General features: G+C 47.8%; 1 protein-coding gene across 7 annotated transcripts in view; it reads left to right on the top strand.

The window, feature by feature from the left end:
- LOC140388023 (pendrin-like) overlaps positions 1–24,378 on the top strand; it is a 95,859-nt gene that overhangs the window by 42,372 nt on the left and 29,109 nt on the right. For all 7 annotated transcript variants that reach the window (XM_072471511.1, XM_072471512.1, XM_072471516.1 and 4 more), the window contains 6 exons: positions 2,666–2,847; positions 15,890–16,054; positions 16,890–17,042; positions 20,737–20,819; positions 20,986–21,133; positions 23,430–23,543. In XM_072471511.1, the coding sequence (XP_072327612.1) occupies positions 2,666–2,847; positions 15,890–16,054; positions 16,890–17,042; positions 20,737–20,819; positions 20,986–21,133; positions 23,430–23,543 (845 nt within the window). The remainder of the gene's footprint in view (positions 1–2,665; positions 2,848–15,889; positions 16,055–16,889; positions 17,043–20,736; positions 20,820–20,985; positions 21,134–23,429; positions 23,544–24,378) is intronic.

Raw genomic sequence — 24,378 nt, 5'->3', positions numbered from 1 at the left:
TAAGCACCTTGGCTGCTGCCGGCCTCCTTCCAGTCCTGGACTTCGACCTATCCAGCCCTGGTTCCAACACCGTATTAAAATCTCCCCCCATTATCAGCTTTCCCATCTCTAGGACGGAATGCGTCCTAGCATCCGCCTCATAAAATTGGCATCATCCCAGTTCGGGGCATATACGTTTACCAAAACCACCGTCTTCCCCTGTAGTTTGCCACTCACCATCACGTATCTGCCCCCGTTATCCGCCACTATAGTCTTTGCCTCGAACATTACCCGCTTCCCCACTAATATAGCCACCCCCCTGTTTTTCACATCTAGCCCCGAATGGAACACCTGCCCCACCCATCCTTTGCGTAGCCTAACCTGGTCTATCAGTTTCAGGTGCGTTTCCTGTAACATAACCACATCTGCCTTAAGTTTCTTAAGGTGTGCGAGTACCCGTGCCATCTTTATCGGCCCGTTCAGCCCTCTCACGTTCCACGTGATCAGCCGAGTTGGGGGGCTTCCTACCTCTTCCCCCCCCCCCCCCCCCTTGTCGATTAGCCATCACCTTTTTCCAGCTCCTCACCCAGTTCCCACGCAGCTGTATCTCCCCCAGGCGGTGCCCCCCCCCCCCGCCCATCCTCTCCTCCCATACCAGCTCCCCCCTCTCCCCAGCAGCAGCAACCCAGTAATTCCCCCCTCCCACCCCCCCCGCTAGATCCCCCGCTAGCGTAATTACTCCCCCCATGTTGCTCCCAGAAGTCAGCAAACTCTGGCTGACCTCGGCTTCCCCCCGTGACCTCGGCTCGCACCGTGCGACGCCCCCTCCTTCCTGCTTCTCTATTCCCGCCATGATTATCATAGCGCGGGAACCAAGCCCGCGCTTCTCCCTTGGCCCCGCCCCCAATGGCCAACGCCCCATCTCCTCCACCTCCCCTCCTCCACCCATCACCACCTGTGGGAGAGAGAAAAGTTACCACATCGCAGGATTAGTACATAAAACCCCTCTTTGCCCCCCACATTCGCCCCACCACTTTGTTCGAACGTTCTTTTTAATAACCCGCTCATTCCAGTTTTTCTTCCATGATAAAAGTCCACGCTTCATCCGTCGTCTCAAAGTAGTGGTGCCTCCCTCGATATGTGACCCACAGTCTTGCCGGTTGCAGCATTCCAAATTTGATCATCTTTTTATGAAGCACCGCCTTGGCCCGATTAAAGCTCTCCCTCCTTCTCGCCACCTCCGCACTCCAGTCTTGATAAACGCGGATCACCGCGTTCTCCCATTTACTGCTCCGAGTTTTCTTCGCCCATCTAAGGACCATTTCTCTATCCTTAAAACTGAGGAATCCCACCACTATGGCTCTGGGAATTTCTCCTGCTCTCGGTCCTCGCGCCATCACTCGGTATGCTCCCTCCACCTCCAACGGACCCGCCGGGGCCTCCGCTCCCATTAACGAGTGCAGCATCGTGCTCACATATGCCCCGACGTCCGCTCCCTCCACACCTTCAGGAAGACCAAGAATCCTCAGGTTGTTCCTCCTTGCGTTGTTTTCCAGTGCCTCCAACCTTTCCACACATCGTTTCTGATGTGCCTCCTGCGTCTCCGTCTTCACCACCAGGCCCTGTATATCGTCCTCATTCTCGGCTGCCTTTGCCTTCACGACCCGAAGCTCCCGCTCCTGGGTCTTTTGTTCCTCCTTTAGCCCTTCGATCGCCTGTAGTATCGGGGCCAACAGCTCTTTCTTCATTTCCTTTTTGATCTCTTCCACACAGCATTTCAAGAACTCTTGTTGTTCAGGGCCCCATGTTAAACTGCCACCTTCCGACGCCATCTTGGTTTTTGCTTGCCTTCCTTGCCGCTGTTCTAAAGGATCCACTGCAATCTGGCCACTCTCTCCTCCTTTTTCCATCCGTATCCAGGGGGGATTCCCTTCTGGTTTACTGCACAGTGTTTTTAGCCGTCAAAATTGCCGTTGGGGCTCCTATCAAGAGCCCAAAAGTCCGTTTCACAGGGAGCTGCCGAAACGTGCGACTCAGCTGGTCATCGCCGCACCCGGAAGCCGAACTGGGAAATTATTAATAGACGCTCTCAATAAGAATATTTGATGTAACCTGCTGCGTTTTGGGTGTAGCCGTTGCTTTCCGCTAAAGCAGAAATATATTTTGTAGGCAATACTACAACTGAGCATTTTTTTGGAATTGCAAAAGTATTTTGATTTTGTTTGATCACTTGGAACTTGGCAGGTCAGTTTTAGACTCGTATAGCATTAGTCCATCCCTAACACAAACCTACCTTTTAGAGTTCGATGAATCACTGAGTGTAAGTGGACTTGCAGAAATATTGTTAATGGAATCAACACATTTCACTTACAAATATAGAAACTGTAATTTGAAAATTGGGATAAGAATTGGATGACATTCCATTGTGAAGTCCTTAAACCTATGTATGAAGAATGACCATGTAGATAAGCCAAGGGATGGCACCTGGCATTTGTGAGATCGTATTCCAGCATTTTGCTGCTTAAGAGGAAAGTAGAGACAATTATATGGGGGGAAAGGACTGTCTTGTAAATTATGGGAACATTCCTATTTGAAAGTTCCCATTGTACTTTATCAGCCACCATGATGTGTGATGGTTGAGATCTGCTTCTGCCATTAATATATTTATTTGCTTGATTTTGCATAGGACCCTTTCCAATCACCAGTTTGATGATAGGGGCTACAATTCTACAACTGGCACCTGATGAACATTTCCTGATTTCAAGTAACATGACAAGTCTCAATGATTCAGTTGTGGACATAGTTGCCAGAGATGGCCAGAGAGTCATGATTGCATCCTCAGTCACTGTTCTTGCTGGCATTATTCAGGTAATAAACCTTTTTAATTGTGTTGCTTTTTCTGTTCATCAATCAAAATCATGAGGCGTCTGGACAGAGTGGATTGGGAGACAAGGTTCCTACTGGCAGAACCAGAGAATTTGAGATGATAGGCAAATGAGAAAAATTGTTTTACGCAGCATTTAGTTAGGAACTGGAATATGTTGCCCGAGATTATTACCTGAGCCACGTGCAAATTGGCATAGTGTACATAAAAGTAGAGAGATGAATATACGACTCAAAGACTGGTGTGGGAGAGGTGGGCTTTGATTTGTGAGATCAGTACTGGGGAAAGTAGGGCCTGCACCATTGGGATGACCTACATCTGAATTTTTCTGGGACCAGTGTTCTTACAAACCGCATAATTAGAGAAGTAGAGAGGGATTTAAACTAAGTGGGGTTTGGAGATTCTGTAGAGAGTATAAGTAGGCTTACAAAGCAAAAGGATATGATAGCATTACAAGGCAGCTATTTAGGTAATGATATCAAGAGTGTGATGGAAGGAAAGGGACAGAGTGTGCAAACATTTAACAAAATAAAGAAAAAATTATAAGGCAAAATGTAATGGTTCTTAATTTATTTATTTTGTGCCAAATGCTACATACAATTCACAGCATGAGTTAAGGTTAATGGGTATAATCTTACAGGGATATCAAAACTGGGAACTAAATATTTAGGGATATTGCCACTTTTCGGACAGGCAGGTAGAAATCTGTGGTGGGATGGCTTTATTAGTACAAGATGGAATAAGTACAATAGCAAGAAATTATCTTGGATCGGAAGATGTAGAATCCATATGGGAGGAGGTAAGCAATAAGAAGAGGAAGTAGTCCATAGGCTCCCAAACAGTAGCTATACTGTAGGACGGAGAATTACTAAGGCATGTAAAAAGGCAGTACTTTAATCATGGGTGACTTTAATCGTCATTTAGATTGCGAAAATCAAATTGGCGGAGGTAGACATGAGGAAGAATTCATAGTACATTTGGGACAGTTTCTAAAAACAATATGTTGCGGATCCAACCAGGGATCTGGCTATTTTGGATTTTGTAATGTGTAATGAAGCAGGTTTAATAAACAAATCTGTAAAATGTACCCTAGAAAGCAGTGACCATAACAAGGTAGAGTTTAGCAGTCGATTTTAGAGTGCGAAACATGGATCAGAAAGAACTTTGCTACACCTAAATAAGGATAATTATAAAGGAATGAGGGCAGAGTTGGCTGGAGTGGACTGGGACAGGGGTTTAGCAGAAAAGACCGCAATGGGGCGGCGCAGTGGTTAGCACTGCTGTCTCACAGCACTGGGGACCCAGGTTCGATCCCGGCCCTGGGTCACTATCCATGTGGAGTTTGCACATTCTCTCCGTGTCTGCATGGGTCCCGCCCCACATCCCAACAATGTGCAGGGTAGGTGAATTTGCCACGCTAAATTGCCCCTTTAAATTAGAATAAATAATAATGACTTGGCACCAGTGCATTCACTTTCCTTGTCCAAGTTTGTGGATGACACAAAAATAGGTGGGATGGCAAGTAATCAGGATAACAGCTACAGAAGGATAGACCATACAGTGCAGAAGGAGTCCATTCGGCCCATCGAGTCTGCACCGACCCACTTAAGCCCTCACTTCAACCCTATCCCCTTACTCCAATAACCCCTCCTCACCTTTTTTGGATACTAAGGGCAATTTAGCATGGCCAATCCACTTAACCTGCACGTCTTTGGACTGTGGGAGGAAACCGGACCACCCGGAGGAAACCCACGCAGACACTGGGAGAACGTGCAGACTCCGCACAGACGGTGACCCAGCAGGGAATCGAACCTGGGACCCTGGCGCTGTGAAGCCACAATGCTAACCACTATGCTACCGTGCTGCCCGGATATCGACCGGATGGGTGAGTGGGGGGAAAAACTTGACAGATGGAATATGATGTAGGAATATGTGAAATTTGGCACTTTGGTAGGAAGAATAATGGAGCTGAATATTATTTAAATGGAGAAAGACTGCAGAAAACTGCAGCACAGAGGGTTATGGGGATCCTCTTGCCTAAATCACAAAAAGCTGATATGCAAATTCAGCAGAAAATTGGGAAGCCATATGGAACAATGGCCTTTATTCAAAGTGAATGGTGTATAAAAGTTGAGACTTCTTGCTAAAACTGTACAATGCACTAGTTAGACCACTGAAATACTGTGAACAATTTTGGTTCCATTATCTAAGGAAAGATGGACTGGCATTGGAGGCAGTCCAAAGAAAGTTTACTAGGTTGATCCCGGATATGGAGGGATTTTCTTATGAGGAGAGGTTGAGTAGATTGGGGCTGTAGTCGTTGGAGTTTAGGAGAATATGAGATGACCTTATTGAGATGTATAGGATTACGCGGGAGCTTGACCGGGTGGATGCTTCCTCTTGTGGAAGAGACTAGGACTAGAGGTCATAATCACAGTAAAGGGTCATCCATTAAGACAGAGTTAAAGGGGAATTTATTCTTCCAGAGGATAATGAATCTGTAGGATTCTTTACCGCAGAGAGCTGCAGAGGCCTGGTTGTTACGTATGTTGTTGCTAACTTTTGCCTTGGTTTAATTGCTCTGTTTTATCACCTTTGCTCTTGAGTCGCCAGGTATCTTTATGATACTGCCACGTGGTTCCAGTCCGAGTAATGATCAATAATCCAATACACCGCTTAGTAAGAGTTAAATCAAAGCACATTTATTATACACAGTAATCACTACTCATGTATAAATTCTACGTCTAAGCTACTTCTACAGCTACCAGGCCAATACTCAACTTGGAACTGGCCCACAAGGTCAGGGAAACAAATGGCCTTTCGTTCGGGTTCTGAGCCTGCGGGATTCGGAGTTGGTACAGATTGATAGCTAGGAGCGCCTATCTCGTAGCGAGCGTTGAAGTAAGACTTACTGGATATCGGCGTCGGCTGAACCGGTCACTGTCAAGGGTTGGTTCGCGTTGCTGAGTGACCCGGTCAAGAAGAACGATTTGAACTTGGGGCTTAATTCTTATAGTCCCCAGGGGCTTCCCGCCTTTTGGGGCGGACCTTGTACCTGGTTCCAAGTGATTGGACTTTGTCCCAATCACTTGGTTTGATTTTCTCCAATGCTGGAGCGGTTCCCTGATCAATGGGCGGTCCTGAGGTGGTCGTTCACCTCCCTTTGTGTAGGCTTCTGCTGGCGCCAAAGAGTCTGGTTTTGCTTTATGTGTCTAAATGTTGCTCATTGTTCCCGGGGATTGCTCATTAATATGCAGATGGCTGGTGTTTTGTTATGCTGATGGTTGCTGGTATCGATCTTGTCTGGCCTTTCCAGAGGTAAATACACACTCGACCTGCAGCTGCTCGTTTGTGTCCTGTTGGCTGACTTTCCCATCAGCCTTTGCCGTTCGCCATTTCAAATTGGGAGTTAGCCATTTTAACTGGCTACATTCCCTCCTTGTGATCCTAACGCGAAGCGTGAAGGATCACTTAACTATGTTGCTTTCCATTCCCTGACCTGGGGGGGGACACTTCCTTCATGGCCTCTGCACTGACCATAGCTATGCAAAAAAATTTTAACTAACAATTCTAAGGGCGCGATGTCAAACAGGGACATGCATTACAAAACAATAAACTGGGAACCTCTAACTATTCTTAATACACTACACTCACTTAAACATTTCATCATCCTAACTTCCTCAACCATACAAACAAAATCATAGCATTTTATACATCAGTCTTCCTGGCTTGGCAGTCAAGCTCAGGATTGTACAATTTGCTCATGAACAGTTCTTTACATTTCTTTATTTACAATAAACGCAAGTGAATGCACTTTATTGTAGATCGCGGGGGTCGGGGGTCTGGTCGTATCCGAAAATAGGGTATCTGATCCTATATACCGTGGGTTCGAGCGCGGTAGGCTCTCCTTCTCCATTTCCGTAAACGCATAGTCTGCACTATGCACAGAGTATCGCTAATACCAGTAAGGTTTCTATATCATAGGACAGGGAGTACCAGGTTATAAACCTGAAACACCAAGATGATGTGGTGTCGCTGGTGACTGGGCTCTGGGTACTGCAGGGAAGTGAAACATTAACGGCTGGGGGGCTTGAAGTAATGGTGTTCGCGTTCACGCGCAACCAAAAGTCCATAAAGATGATGCTGATCTATGTGAAGGAAGTCCTCATGGCTCTTCTCTTTCCTTTCCTTCTCTTTTCTCCGGTCCTGGAGCTTCTGGAGTTCTGTGGAAACAAGCATAATGTCTGTAACTATCTTTGTTTAATATCTTGTACGATAGTGTGTCTGTCCTGTAGTGCCAATTATTCCCTTTATTAATTGGTCACTATGTGTGACTCCCTCATTTTTTTTCAAAAATCGAATTTTAGGACAAGATACTTCCCAATAATGAACCACTGCGAGCCGTCTTGCAGACTGTGCAATTTACCATCCACATGTTCAGGATGTAAATAGCATGTGGTTGGCAACCTAAAGGTTACCTAAACACAACAAAACTTTTTGAACTGAAAGTGCCAAAATGAGGTGCGTATGGGCCGCGACGGGTACGATTTGGATGGAGTCCCCGGGTAGGACGGCTACCAATGCTGTGTCTCTCCTACCCGAGCGTAGTTGACCAGAGTGGGGGTTCCCAGGCAGGGCGGGTCTCAAGCCGTTTCTCCACTGCCTGAGCAACCGACCAGAACGGGCGAGAAATTTAGTCATCGTGGTGGGGCTGCCGTAGTGGTTCTACCTTCGAACCAGAAGGGCAGTTACGAACGGGCGTCTGGTTCCTTAAGCAGTCTTTGCAGACAAGTCCTCAGAGGTTTCGGCCGAATAGGCGTGGGGCAGTGAGAAAAAAAAATATTCTCCTGTCGGACATACAACATTTAACAAACTTACAAACAATATAAAACATTCTGCAGGTTCCATCAGAAAGGACAACGCTTCTCCCAAGCGGTTCCTTTTAAAACATCATCTGGACACCTCAGTTCTTGGTTGCGAACAGAGTCGCAAAGGGGTTCTCGGTTTGGGAGTCAGACCCAAGGTCGTCCTCTTCTCCCGGGTGCTACACTCTTGAGTGTATCAGGGCTGAAAGGGCTGCTTGGTGTGAGGTGGGGTCGCTCTCGTCGTTGCGGACGAGTCGGAACGAATTATCTCGGTGCCAATAATTGGTGTCTAGCTGTGTGGGGACAAAATCGGGGTCGTCAGTGTGGTTCGGTGGTGGGGTTTGTTTAGGAAAGTGATCATGAAGGGATCACTCGGATCGTAGTCTGAATCGCTGGGTGTGGGTCCTGTTGCATGGGGATAGTAGGGAGGCGTGCTGTGGCTATCGTCCGAGTCACAGTCGCTGTCTCTGCTGCTGCAGTCTGGGCGTTCCGGGGCGGAGTGTATATTTCGGGGTGGAGTTGAGGTCGAGTCCATGGCTGGGCTGGACGTGGTGGGGGTTGGTAGGGTTACGTTTGCTGTGGGCGGGGTGTGGTGTGCTGCGTCGAGCATAACGTGGTGTGCGTGGTTCGACTGTGTTCCATATGCCTTCAGCTGGTTTATATGAAACCACGCAGTCTTGCCGTTGGGGTACTTTATTTTATACACGGAAGGGCTTACTTTATCCGCAATGGAGTACGGACCCGAGTATTTTGGTGACAGGAAAATGTGCTGGGGTTATATACAGAGAGCATAACTTGCTGTCCTATACTGTACTCAGTCGCATGCACTGTCTTGTCGAAACAAGCCTTGCTCTGTTTCTTTCTGGTGCCCAATTTTACTGCGGCTGCTAGCTGAGCCGTTTTAACAGTTTCAACTAATTGCTCTACTGCTTTCTCGTGTGTGAGGGCTGTCACTTTGGTTGGTCAAGTCTAAACCTAACACATATTCTGTGCCTTTCATGGGGCGTCCGGTCATGAGGGTGTGTGGGGTGTAACCTGTGGAAGTAGAAATTGTGTTATGCAAAAATATCAGCGCAAAAGGGAGGACTGAGTCCCCAGTGGTGGTGTTCTGCTGGACCATTTTTCTGAGGGTGGATTTTAGGGCCCGATTCATGCGCTCCACGATACCACTCGACTGTGGGTGGTATGCTATGTGGAATTTTTGGGTGATGCCAAATATCGTGAGGACATTCTGCATGACACGTCCCGTAAAATTGGAGCCTTGGTCGGATTCAATGCTGCGGGGGAGTCCCCATCTTGTAAAGATGTGGTGGGTCAAAACCTTGGCTGTGGTTTTTGCAGTGTTTGTGCGGGCTGGGAATGCTTCCACCCATTTTGTAAATGTGTCAATTACCACAAGTACATATTTATAGCCATTCCTGCAAGGGGGCAATGGTCCTATAAAATCAATCTGGAGGTTAGTCCAGGGGCCATTAACGGGTCGGGTGTGGCGGAGTTGAGCCTTTTTGGCATATCTGTCCGGATTATTCTGGGCGCAGATAAGACAATTCTCGATGTAATGGTTTACATCATCCTTTAAATTCGGCCACCAACAAAGCTGCTTGAGATGGGCTGTAGTGGGATCGATTCCCTGATGTCCATGACCGTCATGGAACAAGCAAATCAGTTGATTCCTGTCCTGTTCAGGAACCACATAAAGGGTGTCTTTTAACACCACACCGTCATGTGTGGTCAGTGCATTTCTAAACCTCTCATCGGGTGCTGGATAGTTTCCTTTTACAATCTCCCTGAGATTGCTGTCCTGCTTCTGGGCCTCCACTAGATCCTCGATCTTTGTCTGTGAGACCTGAACTGCACTCACTGGAGCGCTTTCGGGGGGTGTTCAAAGGTATCCATGGCTGGAACCTGCTTTGGCCAGTGCGTCGGCTCTCACATTTCCAGGGGGGGAGGAACGATGGTGACTGCGGACTTTGATTATCCCATAAGTCCTGTTCTGGGCTTTCTGTAAAATATGACGGAGCAATGGGGCTGAGGGGAGGGGTTTCCCGTCTGCGGAAACAAATCCTCTTGCTTTCCACAGGGGCAGGAATTCCGTGAGGCTGTTGCAGACATAGAGGCTGTCCGAGTATATGTCTGCTGGGCTGGGGAAGGAATCTGGGTGTTCCACTACATATGCAATGGCCGCGAGTTCTGCTGCCTGCGCGCCTAAGTGGCCTGGAAGATTTAACGATATTTCCTCAAGGGCGCATCCCTGCGCGTCCTCGACATAGATACCGCAACCTGTTATGCGTTTCCCATCCAAGACTGTGGAAGATCCATCCACATAGATCTTTATGGGCTCACACGTATGTGTGTGCTGGGGGCTCTGGGTTGAACTACCTATCTTTCTGGGGGTGTTTTAGCGATAAAGGGGCCTGTGTTGTGGTGTGGAGAGATAATTTCGTATTCATGGGGGGTTCCGGGGTACTGTATGTAGGTTGTCGGCTAAATAGGTGTGTGTCTTTGTCCTTTTAACAGTGATGTCCCGTCCCTGCAAGAGAAGGGTCCATCTAGCTGCTCGAATCTGACTAACTACTGTCCTTGAGTCGTCCGTCCAGTAAAAGTTGGGTGGGGGTGTGATCGGTGAGAATTGTGATGGGGTTCAGTCTGGTAATGTACGAAAAATACTGGACTGCCCAGAATACTGCGAGCAGGTGCCTCTCACAGGCTGAAAATCCCTGCTCCACAGCATCTTACCAGTCTGGAGGCGTAAGCTACGGGCCTTAACTGATCATGCCGTTCCTGAAGGAGCACGGCCGAAAGGGTGCGGTCTGTGGTCGCTACCTCTACGGCATAAGAGGAAAGCGGGTCTGGAACTTGCAGTGCGGGGGCTGCTATGAGTCCCTGTTTTAAAGAGTCCACCGCATCCGTATGCTGCGGAAGCCATTCCCAGGGGGCTCCTCTCTTTAGGAGGTCTGAGAGGGGTGCTGCCTTGCTGGCAAAACCGTCAATGTGGTTTCGGCAGTAGCCAACCAGTCCTAAAAACGACCGGACGGCTGAAACGTTCTGGGGAAGGGGCAATTTAGCAATCGAGTCAATCCTTTTATGCTCTATCTCGCATTTACCATGTGTGATAATTGTTCCCAAATATATCACTTTTTCTTCCAAAATCTCGGCCTTGTTGGGGTTGACTTTACAACCGATTGAGTGTAATAGTTCCAGGAGTTCGGACAGAAGCTCTATGTGCTCTTCCTTGGTGTCTGTCTGCAGTAGTAGGTCGTCTACATACTGAACCAGACATTCGGGGCGAGAGAATTTGGCTAAACCATTTGCCAGCTGTCAGTGGAAAATGGAGGGGGAGTTGTGGACTCCTTGTGGCAGGCATGTCCACGTGTACTGTTGTGCTTTAAAGGTGAAGGCAAATTTGTACTGGCCCGCCTTTGCCAATGGAATGGACCAGAATCCATTACTGACATCCAAAACCGTAAAGAATCGGGAATGGAGTCCCTGTTTGAGCATGGTCTCGGGACTTGTTGCTACTGTGGGGGCTGCTGCTGGGGTGACTTTGTTGAGTTCCCGGTAATCGATGGTCAGTCGCCATGATCCATCGGGCTTTCTCACTGGCCAAATCGGGGCATTATTAGTGGAGGATACTGATCGAAGTACGCCCTGCTCTAATAAGCTTTCTATTACCTTTGAGATTTCTCCCTCTGCCTCTTGGGGAAATCCATACTGTTTTGGGGGTCTAGGGTCAGGTCCTGTTATTTGTACGGAGCCAGTCATCCGTCCACAGTCGTGCTTGTGGGTCGCGAATGCAGCCCTGTTCTTTTGCAGAACTGCCCTAACCTGCTTGTCTGTACTAAGCGTGGTCGGGTTGAACCAAAATTTGCCTCCTGCGCTAATTGTGTTCGCGTACTCTCCTATGTTGAGCGTTGCGGGGGCTCTTGCGGATTTTGCCATCTTCCAGACACACTGGTTGACTGGATCGAATGAAAGGTGGTGGGAATTCATTACATCGATTCCCAGAATGTGTTCTGCTGTGTGGGGCAGGTCAACTAAAACCACTGGGTGCTTGGTGGTGATGGTGCCGATTTGAATGGGTACAGGGGCTGTGATGTGTCCCCTGCTGTGAGTGGCCTGTAAAGCCGCTGAGGGTGATCGTGGCTGTAGTGGGCCACGTGTCTTGAAACAGGGTGGAGGAATTTATTGTGGCGCGGGACCCTCCTGTGTCCCAGAGAAATTCGATGGGCTGTCCCTGAATTTTTTGCTGTAACTACCGGTCGTCCGGACCTATCCCAAAGGGTGTCGCTGACCCAACTGGGGGATCCCGTACACCGTCAGTCCGTTCCGGTCAAGTCCGTCTGATCTGAACGGGCGTTAACGCTATGAATGGGCTCTGTCTTTTTCTTACTCAGAGTGCCCGTCTGCTGGGCTCTCTGTGGCTTTTTAGGGGCATTGCACTCTCTTGCGAAGTGTCCCAACTGTCCGCAGTTGTAACACTCCTGTGATTTGGGTGGGGGGCTGTTCTTTCCCTCATTCACCCATGCGGGGTTCTGGTGTGTTTTTACTGCCTGCATATCTGCGCCGGCCTGCTTTTCCTCAGTATTTTTAACTGCGGGTTTACTTTGAACAGATTGCTCCCAAGCGCGGGACAATCTTTTCACTACCCACTTCTCGTTATGGGCCTCCTCTGAGGGATCATAACTCATGCAGGCTCTCTGTCCTGTTTCTGTGGCATGGGAGATAAGGGTGCGGGTCCATTTGGCCATGTTGTCTGGGGCCAAATGGGCGCGGTCTAAGTCTCCGAAGACTGCTGCAAAGTGAATCCACAGGCATCCTGCAAACGCTGTGGGGTGCTCTGATTTATTTTGCCTACATTTGTTGAGGCCATCTACGGGGTCACCCCGGTTATACCCGATCGCATCCAGGATTGCGATATGCATTTCTGCAAGGGTGCCTCCTCCTACATTCTGTGGGTCGGGAAGGGCTGCTGCTACTGACGGGTCTAAACTTAAAACCGTGAGCTGTACATGCTCTCGCTCATCCAGGCTGTACATGGTCGCCTGGTGTTTAACTGTGGCAAAGAAATGGTGGGGGTCTGAGGTGGGGAGGAACGGTGTGATTTTATCGCACGCGTCCCGTAATTAGGTCACTTAAGGGGGTGGAGTATGATGTGGCTGTGCGGTGGGTGGTTACAGGGTTCATTGGAGCTTGAACTATCTGCTGTGTGGGGGGTTGGGGCGCTTTTCTCTTTTGTGGCTTTCCCTGCACACATGTTCCCTGAACATATCTCTGCGCTGTTTCGTTCAATTCTTCCCAATCAGGGCTGTCTTCCTGATCTAATTTTTCTCTAAACGTTTCCTGGGAACCTTTCTGAACAGAAAGCAGCAATTGCAGCTCTGCAATCTGCTTCCGGCACTTTGCGTGGTCTAATGTGCTTTGTCTTTGTTCTGTAGTGGCAGCATGGAGTGTTCTTAATGCTGCCTTGAGGTCACTACACTGTTTTTGTAATGCCTCTACCTGTTTTTCTGTTTCTCCTCGTACCAGGACTGCACGTTGCGTGTCCTGATGGGCCTTTTCGTATTGAGACTGGTGAGCCCTTTTGGCGTCATCCACCTCTCCGTCGTTTGCTGCCAATTTCCTTCTCAAGTCTAAATTCTCCTTTTCTACCTCGCTTACATCGACCTTACTCATCCGATGTATGCCCTCTACTTCTTTCCGGAGCGTCCTAACGACCTCCTCTGTGCCTCGCAATTGTGCCAAGCAGGACACTATTGCCATCGGCTTGCGAGCTTTTCCTAAGCTCTTTTTGTGGATCTCGCTCAGGTTCTCCCACCAAGTGGGAGGATTCTCCACTCCCGCGCCGAAGTGGCCTCGCCGTCGAGGTTCACGACGACGCAAAACGGCCAAGATCCTGACCGATTCAGGCCCTGACAATGGGCTAGGATCGGGGCCGCGTCATCTACACGCGCCAGGCCTTGTCGCCCGCGTAAAGGCGGCGCCGCATAGATGACGCGGCCGGCGCCGCATAACTGCCGTCATCCGCGCATGCGCGGGTTGGCCGGTGCCAACCCCGCATGCGTGGTTGCCGTCCTCTATGTCCACCCCGCAAGAAGATGGCGGACGGATCTTGCGGGGCCGCGGAAGGAAGGAGGTCCTCCTTCAGAGAGGACGGCTCGACGATTGGTGGGCACCAATCGCGGGCCACCCCACATTTGAGGTACCCCCCGGTGCAGGATCCCCCCCTCGCCCCCCCGGCGTTCGCGCACTGTTCCCGACGGCAGCGACCAGGTGTGGACGGCGCCGTGGGGGAACCCGCCATTTTGGCCTGGCCGCTCGGCCCATCCGGGCCTGAAAATAGCGGGGTGCCGGAGAATCACCATTTTGGGTGTCTTCGGCGATTCTCCGGCCTGCGGCCCGCGGAACTCGACCGGGCCGTTCCCGCCGCTTGGGAGAATTGCGGGAGGGGGTCGGACCGGCGGCCCAGGAAATTTTGGCAGCCCAGGCGATTCTCCCAACCGGCGCGGGAGTGGAGAATCTCGCCCAGTATGTCCTATACTCCCGGGACCTGATTCCTCGTTATCACAGAATTCATTCCAAAGGGGCCATCCTTTCCCTTTGAGATATTTCCTGATCTCTTCCTCCCAAATGGGACATTGTCCCACTCTACTGCTGCTGGTCGCAGCGACCGCAAATTCCTCTGGGTTCATTAGGCGCTGCATTGCCATCTTTCCTATCCGAATGCTTCTTTTAAATTTGGAACAGGGGAGCTAAGGCAGTGCTGTATATACGGGTACGGCTTTCGCTACTTTCCGATATACAAACTTCCGACATCTTGGACGCAACAAAATTCTATCAGTTTTACCTTATCGCCCTGTTAGTTACGCATGCATCCACACACTTCCGAATTATGAGTATTGATCAGAACTGCTTGAACACTTGTGGTTTTCTGTTTCCAATTGGATTTCTAATTCAAATTCTGGGTTCTCCCGGAGTGGTTTTCCACTTCTAGATCGGGTCCCATCAGGATGTCGCCAAATAATGTTGCTAACTTTTGCCTTGGTTTAATTGCTCTGTTTTATCATTTTTGCTTTGCTCTTGAGTCGCCAGTTATCTTTATGATACCGCCACGTGGTTCAAGTCCGAGTACTGATCAATCATCCAATACACCGATTAGTAAGATTTAAATCAAAGCACATTTATTATACACAGTAATCACTACTCATGTATAAATTCTACGTCTAAGCTACTTCTACAGCTAACAGGCCAATATTTAACTTGGAACTGGCCCACCAGGTCAGGGAAACAAATGGCCTTTCGTTCGGGTTCTGAGCCTGCGGGATTCGAAGTTGGTACAGATTGGTAGCTAGGAGCGCCTATCTCGTAGCGAGCATTGGAGTAAGACTTACTGGATATCGGCAGCGGCTGAACCGGTCACTGTCAAGGGTTGGTTCGCGTTGCTGAGTGACACGGTCAAGAAGAACGATTTGAACTTGGGGCTTAATTCTTATAGTCCCCAGGGGCTTCCCGCCTTTTGGGGCGGACCTTGTACCTGGTTCCAAGTGATTGGACCTTGTCCCAATCACTTGGTTTGATTTTCTCCAATGCTGGAGCGGTTCCCTGATCGATGGGCGGTCCTGAGGTGGTCGTTCACCTCCTTTTTGTGTAGGCTTCTGCTGGCGCCAAAGAGTCTGGTTTTGCTTTATGTGTCTAAATGTTGCTCATTGTTCCCGGGGATTGGTCATTAATATGCAGGTGGCTGGTGTTTTGTTATGTTGCTGGTTGCTGGAATCGATCTTGTCTGGCCATTCCAGAGGTAAATACACACTCAACCTGCAGCTGCTCGTTTGTGTCGTGTTGGCTGACTTTTCCATCAGCCTTTGCCGTTCGCCATTTTAAATCGGGAGTTAGCCATTTTAACTGGCTACAATGTTCAAGGCTGAGATAGAAAGATTTTTAATCAATAAGGGATTGAGGGTTATGGGGATAAGGCAGGAAAGTGGAGTTATGGGTTATATCAGATCGGCCATGACCTCATTGAATGGCGAAGCAGACTCGATGGACTGGGTGGCTTACTTCTCTTTTGGTCTAATGGACATGATAGGCCGAATGGCCTGCTTCTGTGCTGTAACAATATACAGTTTCAATAACATTTGTAACCGCTGTTTCCTTCAAATTTTAGCTTGCGCTTGGGGTTCTGCAAGTTGGTTTCATTGTTCGATACCTCTCCGTCCCGTTAGTGGGAGGATTTACGACAGCTGCTGCATTTCATGTTTTTGTGTCTCAATTGAAAATATGTTTAAGCGTCCCGACACAGAGTTACATTGGCATCCTCTCTGTCATATATGTGAGTATGATCTTGTGCTTGTTAAAGAATAAAGTCTTGTCTTATATGAAGCAGTTTTGAATATTAAGACTACAATATCAATTTCAGTTGTGACTAAGTTTACTTATAACATGCATAGGAATTGGAAAATAAAGCTTTTTTTATTTTTTATTGACCCAATTGAAACCGTACCCTTTCTTTAGATCGCTTCAATTAAAAAGAAATTTAAGGTAATTCAATCTAATCAGCAGGGCAGCAGGGTGATGCAGTGGTTAGTACTGCTGCCTTACAGCGCGAAAACCCGGGTTCGATCCTGGCCCCAGGACATTGTCCATGTGGAGTTTGTACATTCTCCCCGTGTCTGCGTGGGTCTCATCCCCACAACCCAAAAATGTGCATGGTCGGTGGATTGGCCACGCTAAATTGTCCTTTAATTGGAAAAAAAATTGGGCACTTTAAATTTCGAAAATATTTAAATTTTAATAAAACCTGCTTAACTCTTAACTATAGGTTTTGCCCTTCCAGGGATAGAAACATTAAATGAAACTCTGCTGTTCAAAAATGTGCCATGGATCTTGCATGGCCAGCTGAACAGGAAATTAGAATGCAAATGTAATATCTTAAAGACAACACTTTCAAAAACACAGCACACCCATTAATACTGCATTAAGTATGTATTTGAGTCTTTGGTGTGGTTAGAATCCAAAGCAAGCTGTGCAGGAAGAATGCTACTTGTTGAATCAGCTGGCTTAGTTATGAGAACTTAATCAATAAACCTTTCTCTAACCCAGGTGGAAGAGTCAAACTGCTGAGATGCAACATTGTTATAACATCTGCTTTTTAATTTATTTTGTAGACTCTTATTGACATATTCCGTAATATTCGACAAACCAATATTGCAGACTTTGTTGCTGGCTTGATTACCTTTGTGGTGTGTGTAATTGTCAAAGAAATCAACAATCGTTACAAAGATAAGATTAAAGTACCTATTCCTATCGAAGTGATTGTGGTAAGTTATCTGTGGTAGTAGTTTTAAGTCAACCCCATAGGAAAGGGTGGAGCATCGGTGCATTTTTTTTCTCTGTCATTTTGCTCTTGCTTTTCTAACGGTGCTGTTATTTGGTTTCATTGCAATAGACGGCTCTCTGGCACCTTTCCAATGTGCCTGTTGTTCACAGAAGAGCCAACATTGAATATTTAACTATGAAAGGGTTAATTGGATTACTTCATGCTATTGTCACATGATGTCCACTCTGGGGCAGTTAGATCACAGTTAAGAACCTGAACCATGTCTGATTTTTATTTCCTCCAACCCTGGGGACTGTCATGTCTACTCTGTACCCCACCTGCTGCTCTGTCAAATCAATTAAGATCTTATGGCCCAATTTGGCTTGTGAAATGTTTGGCTTAGTACCACACAATGTCAGGGGAGGAAGTGTCTGTTTTCTAAACCATTTGTTACAAGATTGGAAGAAAGAACAGAAACTGAATTCAGACAGGTGTGGTGTTAAGACCCACCCTGTTAATTTATCAGATGGATTCCACCGCACGGACAAATAGATAAACCACCTGCTCGTTCATAAACTTTGTGTTTAGTCTTTTTTCTGTTTGGTTGAAACATTTTTTTCTTCAATGGTTGTGCAAGGTTCAATCGAGGCATTCAAAAGGACATTAGATGATTACTTGAATAGAAATAATGTGCAGGGATATGGGGAAAAGTCAGGGGCGTGACAGTAAGCCATGTGAAGTAAGTGAGTTCGGTGAACTGGACATTATGAATTCTCCCTAAGTGTACCCGAACAGGCGACGTAGTGTTGCTACTAGGGAATTTTCACAGCTTCATTGCAGTGTTAATGTAAACCTACTTGTGACAATAATAAAGATTATTATTATAAGCCATGATGCCTGTTTGGAGTGCCAGTGCAGACATGATGGGCCAAATGGATTCTTTCTGCACTGTCGGGATGCTATGAAAATTAAGAAATAGTTTGGATTTATATAGAACCTTTTACAACCTCAAAATTTCCCAAAATTCTTTACAGGTGATGTGGTCTAGTCACTGTTATAAAGTAATAAATACAGCAGTCCATTTTGAATAGCAAACAGTAATGAGATAATGGCCAGATAATTTGGGTTTTATTTAAGTGATGTTGGTTGATGCTTTCATCATGGTTACCTTCACTAAAGGCATTATTGCTTGGCGCGCACACAATTCAAAAACAGTAAGGTACTACATTTGCCTTGAAGTGTTGTCACCATAGTTGGGGCTACCACCAGCAGCCAGTGAATAAGTTGTTCAGGCTCTGAAACTTCCCACTGAGATGCTGAAATAGCGCATTTGACTTTAGTCTGATGGTATCAAGGAAGGACATGCTGCTGTACTTATTATTGCCTACAGCTTCTTCAACTACATAGCAGGATTCCTCGTGGTAATGAGTAAAAGAGGTGGCTCAAAACATTCAGTTGTCTTGACTGCCGATTTATCAAATGCAAGCATATTCTCATGGAAAAGTACGCAGTAAAGCATAAACATTTCTTTAAAAAAATATTGTCCACATTTCCTTTCACATTTTGCCAGATTCCTACCACAGCTCCTGAATCAGTCCAAAGTTCCAGGATTGATGCCATAAGTGAGAAAGCAGGTGGCCACCTTCAATGTGTCTACAGTGGTGGAGGCAATCCCTAGCCTCATGCTAACGGTGACCACATAAATTGTGATTGGTCAGCACTGGTGGAAACATTTTTTTCCCCCCTTTTTTAATTCTTTCATGGGGTGTTTGCATCACTGACAAGGTTGGCATTGGTTGCCCATCACTAATTACCCTTGAACCGAATGGCTTTCTGGGCCAATTCAGAGGACACGGGTGGGGTTCTCTGACCCTCCGCCGGGTGGGAGAATCGCCGGGGGTCGGTGTGAATCCCGCCTCCCCAAAAATTGCCCCAGCGTGAGTCGCGCCGCCCACCTTGGAGAATGGCGGGGTCCGGCGCGACTTATTGGGTCCCAGGGCGGACCAAATTCTCCGTCCCACGATGGGCCGAAGTCCTGCCCGTTCCTTGCCCACCCCGCCGGCGTAAATCAGAGTAGGTCCCTTACCGGCGGGCTCCGGGGTTCTTCGGGGATCTGGCCCCGGGTGGTGCCCCCACGGTGGCCTCTCCCACGGTCGGGCCCACCGATCCGCAGGCGGGCCTGTGCCGTGGGGGCATTCTATTGTTCCGCACCGGAGGCAGTGGTCTTCTGCCATTCCCGTTGCGGAGGCGAATCCCTCTGCGCATGCGTGGGGATGACGCTGGTGCTCCCGCGCATGCGCCAACTCGCGGAGGCCCTTCGGCGCCGGTTGGCATGGCGCCAAGCCCCTTTCCCGCCGGCCGGCAGGACGCCAACCACTCCGGGGCGGGCCTAGCCCCTGAAGGTGCGGAGGATTTAGCACCGTTGGGGCAGCCCGACGCTGGAGTGGTTCACGCCTCTCCGTCCCGCCGGGACACCCGGCCCCGCCGGGTAGGGGAGAATCCCGCATCGTATTGCTGCAGGTGGGGAGTCACGTGCAGACCAGACTGGGTAAGGAACCTGATGGATTTTTACAACAATCAGTGATAGTTGTCATAGTCACTATTACTTGGTTTCTATTCCAGAATTTATTAATTTAGCCTCCGATAGTGTACCCAGAGCATTAGCCTGGGCCTCTAGATTACTCATCCAATTACATAGCCACTGCGGCACCATCTCCCCATAAATCTTGGTATAACCTGTGTGATCAGGGTTTTTTTTTTAAATAGTGCACATCTTTATCAAGAACTACCAGAAAGGGCCAAGGCCCAGTTTTTTGTTTTTTTTGGTAAATCATCAAACAGTGGTTAACATTGGGTATGGTTTTTAAGTCTGGACATGTAGGAGAATGAAAAGACTTGAGGGTGATTTGATGCCAGAATTCACGATCCTGCTGCTGGGACCATATATTGGTGCTGAGCCTATGCAAGCGTATGGTGGGACCTCCGAGACAATGTTACCACTTGCGAGCCTGCAACTGGGATTGCCACCCAGTTAAAGATGGAGGGTTGCCGCTCCAAGCTGCTAGCCTAATTAGCAGGCCAGCAACTTTGCAGTCTCAGTGCTACTGATAAAGGTGCATCTCCCTATTGAGGGGCCATCACAGTTGCATGAAAAATGTCTTAAAGTTCTGCGGCCAGGAAGTCAGGTCTTGGCTTTTAGATAGTGGGGCCATGGGGGCAGCTGTTGCCACTGGTGGGTCTTCGATGGAGCATCCAGAGGGAAGCCCCCACCCCCACTGCTGAGAGTACTTCTGGGAGGCTGTCTTTGAATAGCTGGAGTACTCAACCATGCAATGGGGCTGGGGAAGCTTGGATGGTGGTAAAATCCCAGCAGTGTCATAAAGTAACCATCTACAGACCAATTAATCATTTTAGTTGGCTGCCCATCCAGGCTGGTGGATAACGAAGCTGCTGCTGTTCCCACCTTTGATGATATCCCATGGCAGTAGGATTGTGTCTGCCTCTCCAGCTGACGCCTTCCACTGTCACTTTTATCCCCTTGCCTATCCCCTGATAAAATATAGCCCTAGGAGTTCCACAGATTTGAGATTCTGATATCAAATGCCTTAGTTAGAATAGGATTGGTGAAGATGCCAAGAGAGGTAACAATAGATAAATGTGATTGATACTTAAATGCAAATGCTTGCTTGTTCCAGACTATAATTGCGACAGGGATTTCCTACGGTGCTAATTTGGAACAGAAGTATAATGCTGGAATTATTAAAAACGTCCCAACAGGGTAAGAAGATACATTGAAAAGACTGCTGCATCAGTTTTGAAAATCACAATTCTTATCTTAAAATTTTAATTATATTCTTTGTATTCTTCTTGGTTACCGACATTAACATTTTTGTCAGATTGAGTTCAGAAATCCTTGAATAATTTGTTTCTGCACTTGCCCACAGATTTTTACCACCAGTGGCACCAGATGTGAGCCTGTTTTCCCAACTGGGAGCCTCGGCATTTTCCATTGCAATAGTGGGATATGCAGTGGCTGTTTCAGTTGCTAAAGTATTTGGCACCAAACACGACTATCCCATTGATGGAAATCAGGTAAGAGAAGGCTTAAATATCACGTCCATTATTATTTGGCATCTTAATTATATTAGGGAGGTATTGTAACACAGTGGGTAGCATCCCTACCTGTGAGCCAGAAGCTCCAGGTTTGAGTCCCATTCCAGAACTTGATGGCCACTGAAGGTGCATTCATAACATGGCCAAACCGGTTGATTATCAACCTGTAAATTCTTCCAATATGGTGATTAGAGTGGGAGCAGGCAAGCTATAGCTTCCAGTGTCAGGGTGGTGACCTGTTCGAGGAAAACTCTAGCCGTGGGAACACGCGTAAACATGTGCTTTGTCTGCATAGGAAAAGCTATAAATTTAAGTTGTATTAGAAGGTAAAATGGCTACAACTTGCATAGCTGTTCCATAAACATTCAACTTTACTTGATGCCAAAATTAGTTGACACTATTTTATCATTCAAAGCTTTTCCTTTTAACAAATGTCCTGCATGATGGGAAGAAAATTTAGAAATCAAACGGTTTGTAACAGCAGTTTGTGAGCTGACCAGTCCTATTAAAATGATACAGCACTCCTGCTAGATTATGAGATTGTATTGGGTGAAACTTAACATTGGCAGGGTTGTAAAATAGGTCACCTGTTATATGTCTTTACCTGATGTTCTTCTTCTGTCTATTACAGGTGGTGCATTACGGGTGGTGGATCTACCTGTTTAGCATCCCCATGTTTCACCCATTCAAAGTTCTGCCCATAATATTTTCATCTTGGAAAAATAAGAATGTGGGCTTGAGTGACAAATGTAAATTTAATTGGAAAATGAGGACTGTTGGTTACAGAAGGGAATTTTGCAGTATCTGTTGAAATAACCTGAGCAAGGAACCACTGAAAGCCCCACAGATATATTAGTCCCTAGATTTAAATTTAGAATTATTGTCACGTGTACTGAGGTATTGTGAAAAGTATTGTTCTACGCACTGAATCAACTAAGAAATAAGAATTCATTATCATTGTCTCCCTACAATATCTGATTTTTAAAAAATAATAATTTTAGGTTGTTCAAATTAACATGAAAAACCTTGGGCGGGATCTCCCCTACCCAGCGGGGTGGGCGGTCCCAGCGGCAAAGAGTGGCGTGAACCACTCTGGCGTCGGGCCGCCCGGAAGGTGCAGAATCCTCCGCACCTTCAGGGGCTAAGCCAGCGCAGAAGGGGCTTGGCGCCGCGCCAGCCGGCACCGAAGGGCCTCCGCCGGCCAGCGCGAGTTGGCACATGCGCGGGAGTGCCAGCATTATCCCGGCGCATGCGCTGGGGCGTTCATCTCCGCATCGGCCATGGCGGAGGTCCACAGCAGCCGGTGCGGAGGGCAAGAGTGCCCTCACGGCACAGGCCCGCCCGCGGATCGGTGGGCCCCGATCGCGGGCCAGGCCACAGTGGGGGCACCCCCCCGGGGCCAGATCCCCCTCGAGGACCCCGGAGGCAGCCTGTAGAGCCAGGTCCCGCCGGTAAGTACCAGGTCTAATTTATGCCGGCAGGACCGGCCTAAAACGGGCGACCGCTCGGCCCATCGCGGGCCGGTGGCCGCTGACCAGCACAGCACGATTCCCGCCCCCGCCAAAACCCCGGCGCCGGGGAATTTGGCAGCCGGCGGGGGCAGGAATCACCCCCCCCCCCCCCCCGGCGATTCTCCGGCCCGGTGGGGGGGGGGGGGGGGGGGGGGGGGTCGGAGACTCCTGACCTTGGATCCAATTTTACGATGAGGCAGGGCACGGAGCATACCATGGAGCAGGAGCAGTTCTCAGTTAGTGCTGTGTCTGTTGCCCCACTGCGACATTCAATTTGCCTGACTTGCAGTACCTGGGTGTCTCCTGGCAGTGCAAGAGGAGTGGAAACAGGACTGTATGCATGAGAAGCTTGTATCCACCCTGCTAGCTACCAGCATACACACCTTGTTGCTGGTGCCGGAGAGTTGTTATCTGAAGGCTGGGAGTAGTGGGATATAAGTTACACTGTCTCTGTCACCTTTGGGCTGTTCCTGGACATCTGCAGACTCTCTGGTCCCTTGAGTATCTTGGCACAGACTACACGAGAAGCACCTTTGGGTACATCTCCATTTGGAAACCTATTTTTAACTGAATATAATAACTGAACCGTCATCTATTGTGTGCAATGACAAAGCGCATTGTTCGGAGGAGAAAAACCTGCCTGACCACATTCAAAATGTCCCAAAGTTGTATCAAAGTAGCAAGAAGTGTGATTGTTGGTGTTACTACAACAGCAAGGGAACTATCATTTGCATGTGTATTTATATAATTATGGAATTTTCCAGGAATTCATTGCTCTAGGAATTTCCAACATATTTTGCGGCTGTTTCTCGAGCTTTTTGGCAGGCACTGCTTTGTCCCGGACAGCGGTACAGGAAAGCACAGGTGGCAAAACTCAGGTAATAAATAAGCAAGGAGTATGTGTGTTTCTACTTTGTCAGTGAATCTCATGGCCACATTGCTCTTACCACAACTGAGTGACCTATTTGACAAGTTTAGAGGGCGTTCATGTGGGATGGAGTGAATAAAGAGCTATAGCATAGCAAGCAAAAGTAGTGGGTTTGGTGTGTGTATAGACTTGCAAAACTGATTTGGTAATATACTTCCTAATAGACCCCAATGGATTAAAAGGACCGTGGTAGCATGGGTATGGAATTAGCTAAGAGAAAGCAGGAAGTAGTGATGAACGGTTGTTTTGTTTTGGACTGGAAGGAAATATATCATGGTGACCCACACCCCCCAGAGGTTGCTATTGGGACCACTGCTCTTTTTGATAAATATTAATAACTCTGGTATACAGGGCATTATTTAACAGTTTGCAGGCAGTGCAGAAGTAACAGTGAATAGGATAGTGGCAATTGCCAGGAGGACACAGGCAGATTGGTGAAATGGATAGGCGCATGTCTGTGTTAAGTGATTCATTTTGGTCAGAAGAATGAGGAGAGGCCATAAAAAATAAAGTGTGCAACATTAAAGGAGATGCAAGAACAAAGAGATCTAGAGGCTTACCTACAAAAATATTTGCAGGACAAGTTGGGATGGTTGTAATGAATGCAAACTGGATCCCTGGTTTTCTAAACCGTGGCAATAGAGTGCAAAAGCCAGGAAGTTATGCTGAGCTTTATAAAACACTGATCTGGACGATTGTTCCAATTTTCAACACCGCAGGATATTATGGCCTTTGAGAGGGTGCAAAAAAGATTTACAAGAATGTACCAGAGATGTAGAACTTAA

Source organism: Scyliorhinus torazame, chromosome 13 (assembly GCF_047496885.1).
Source record: "Scyliorhinus torazame isolate Kashiwa2021f chromosome 13, sScyTor2.1, whole genome shotgun sequence".
Lineage (NCBI taxonomy): Eukaryota > Metazoa > Chordata > Chondrichthyes > Carcharhiniformes > Scyliorhinidae > Scyliorhinus > Scyliorhinus torazame.
This window is presented reverse-complemented; position numbering and strand designations above follow the sequence as displayed.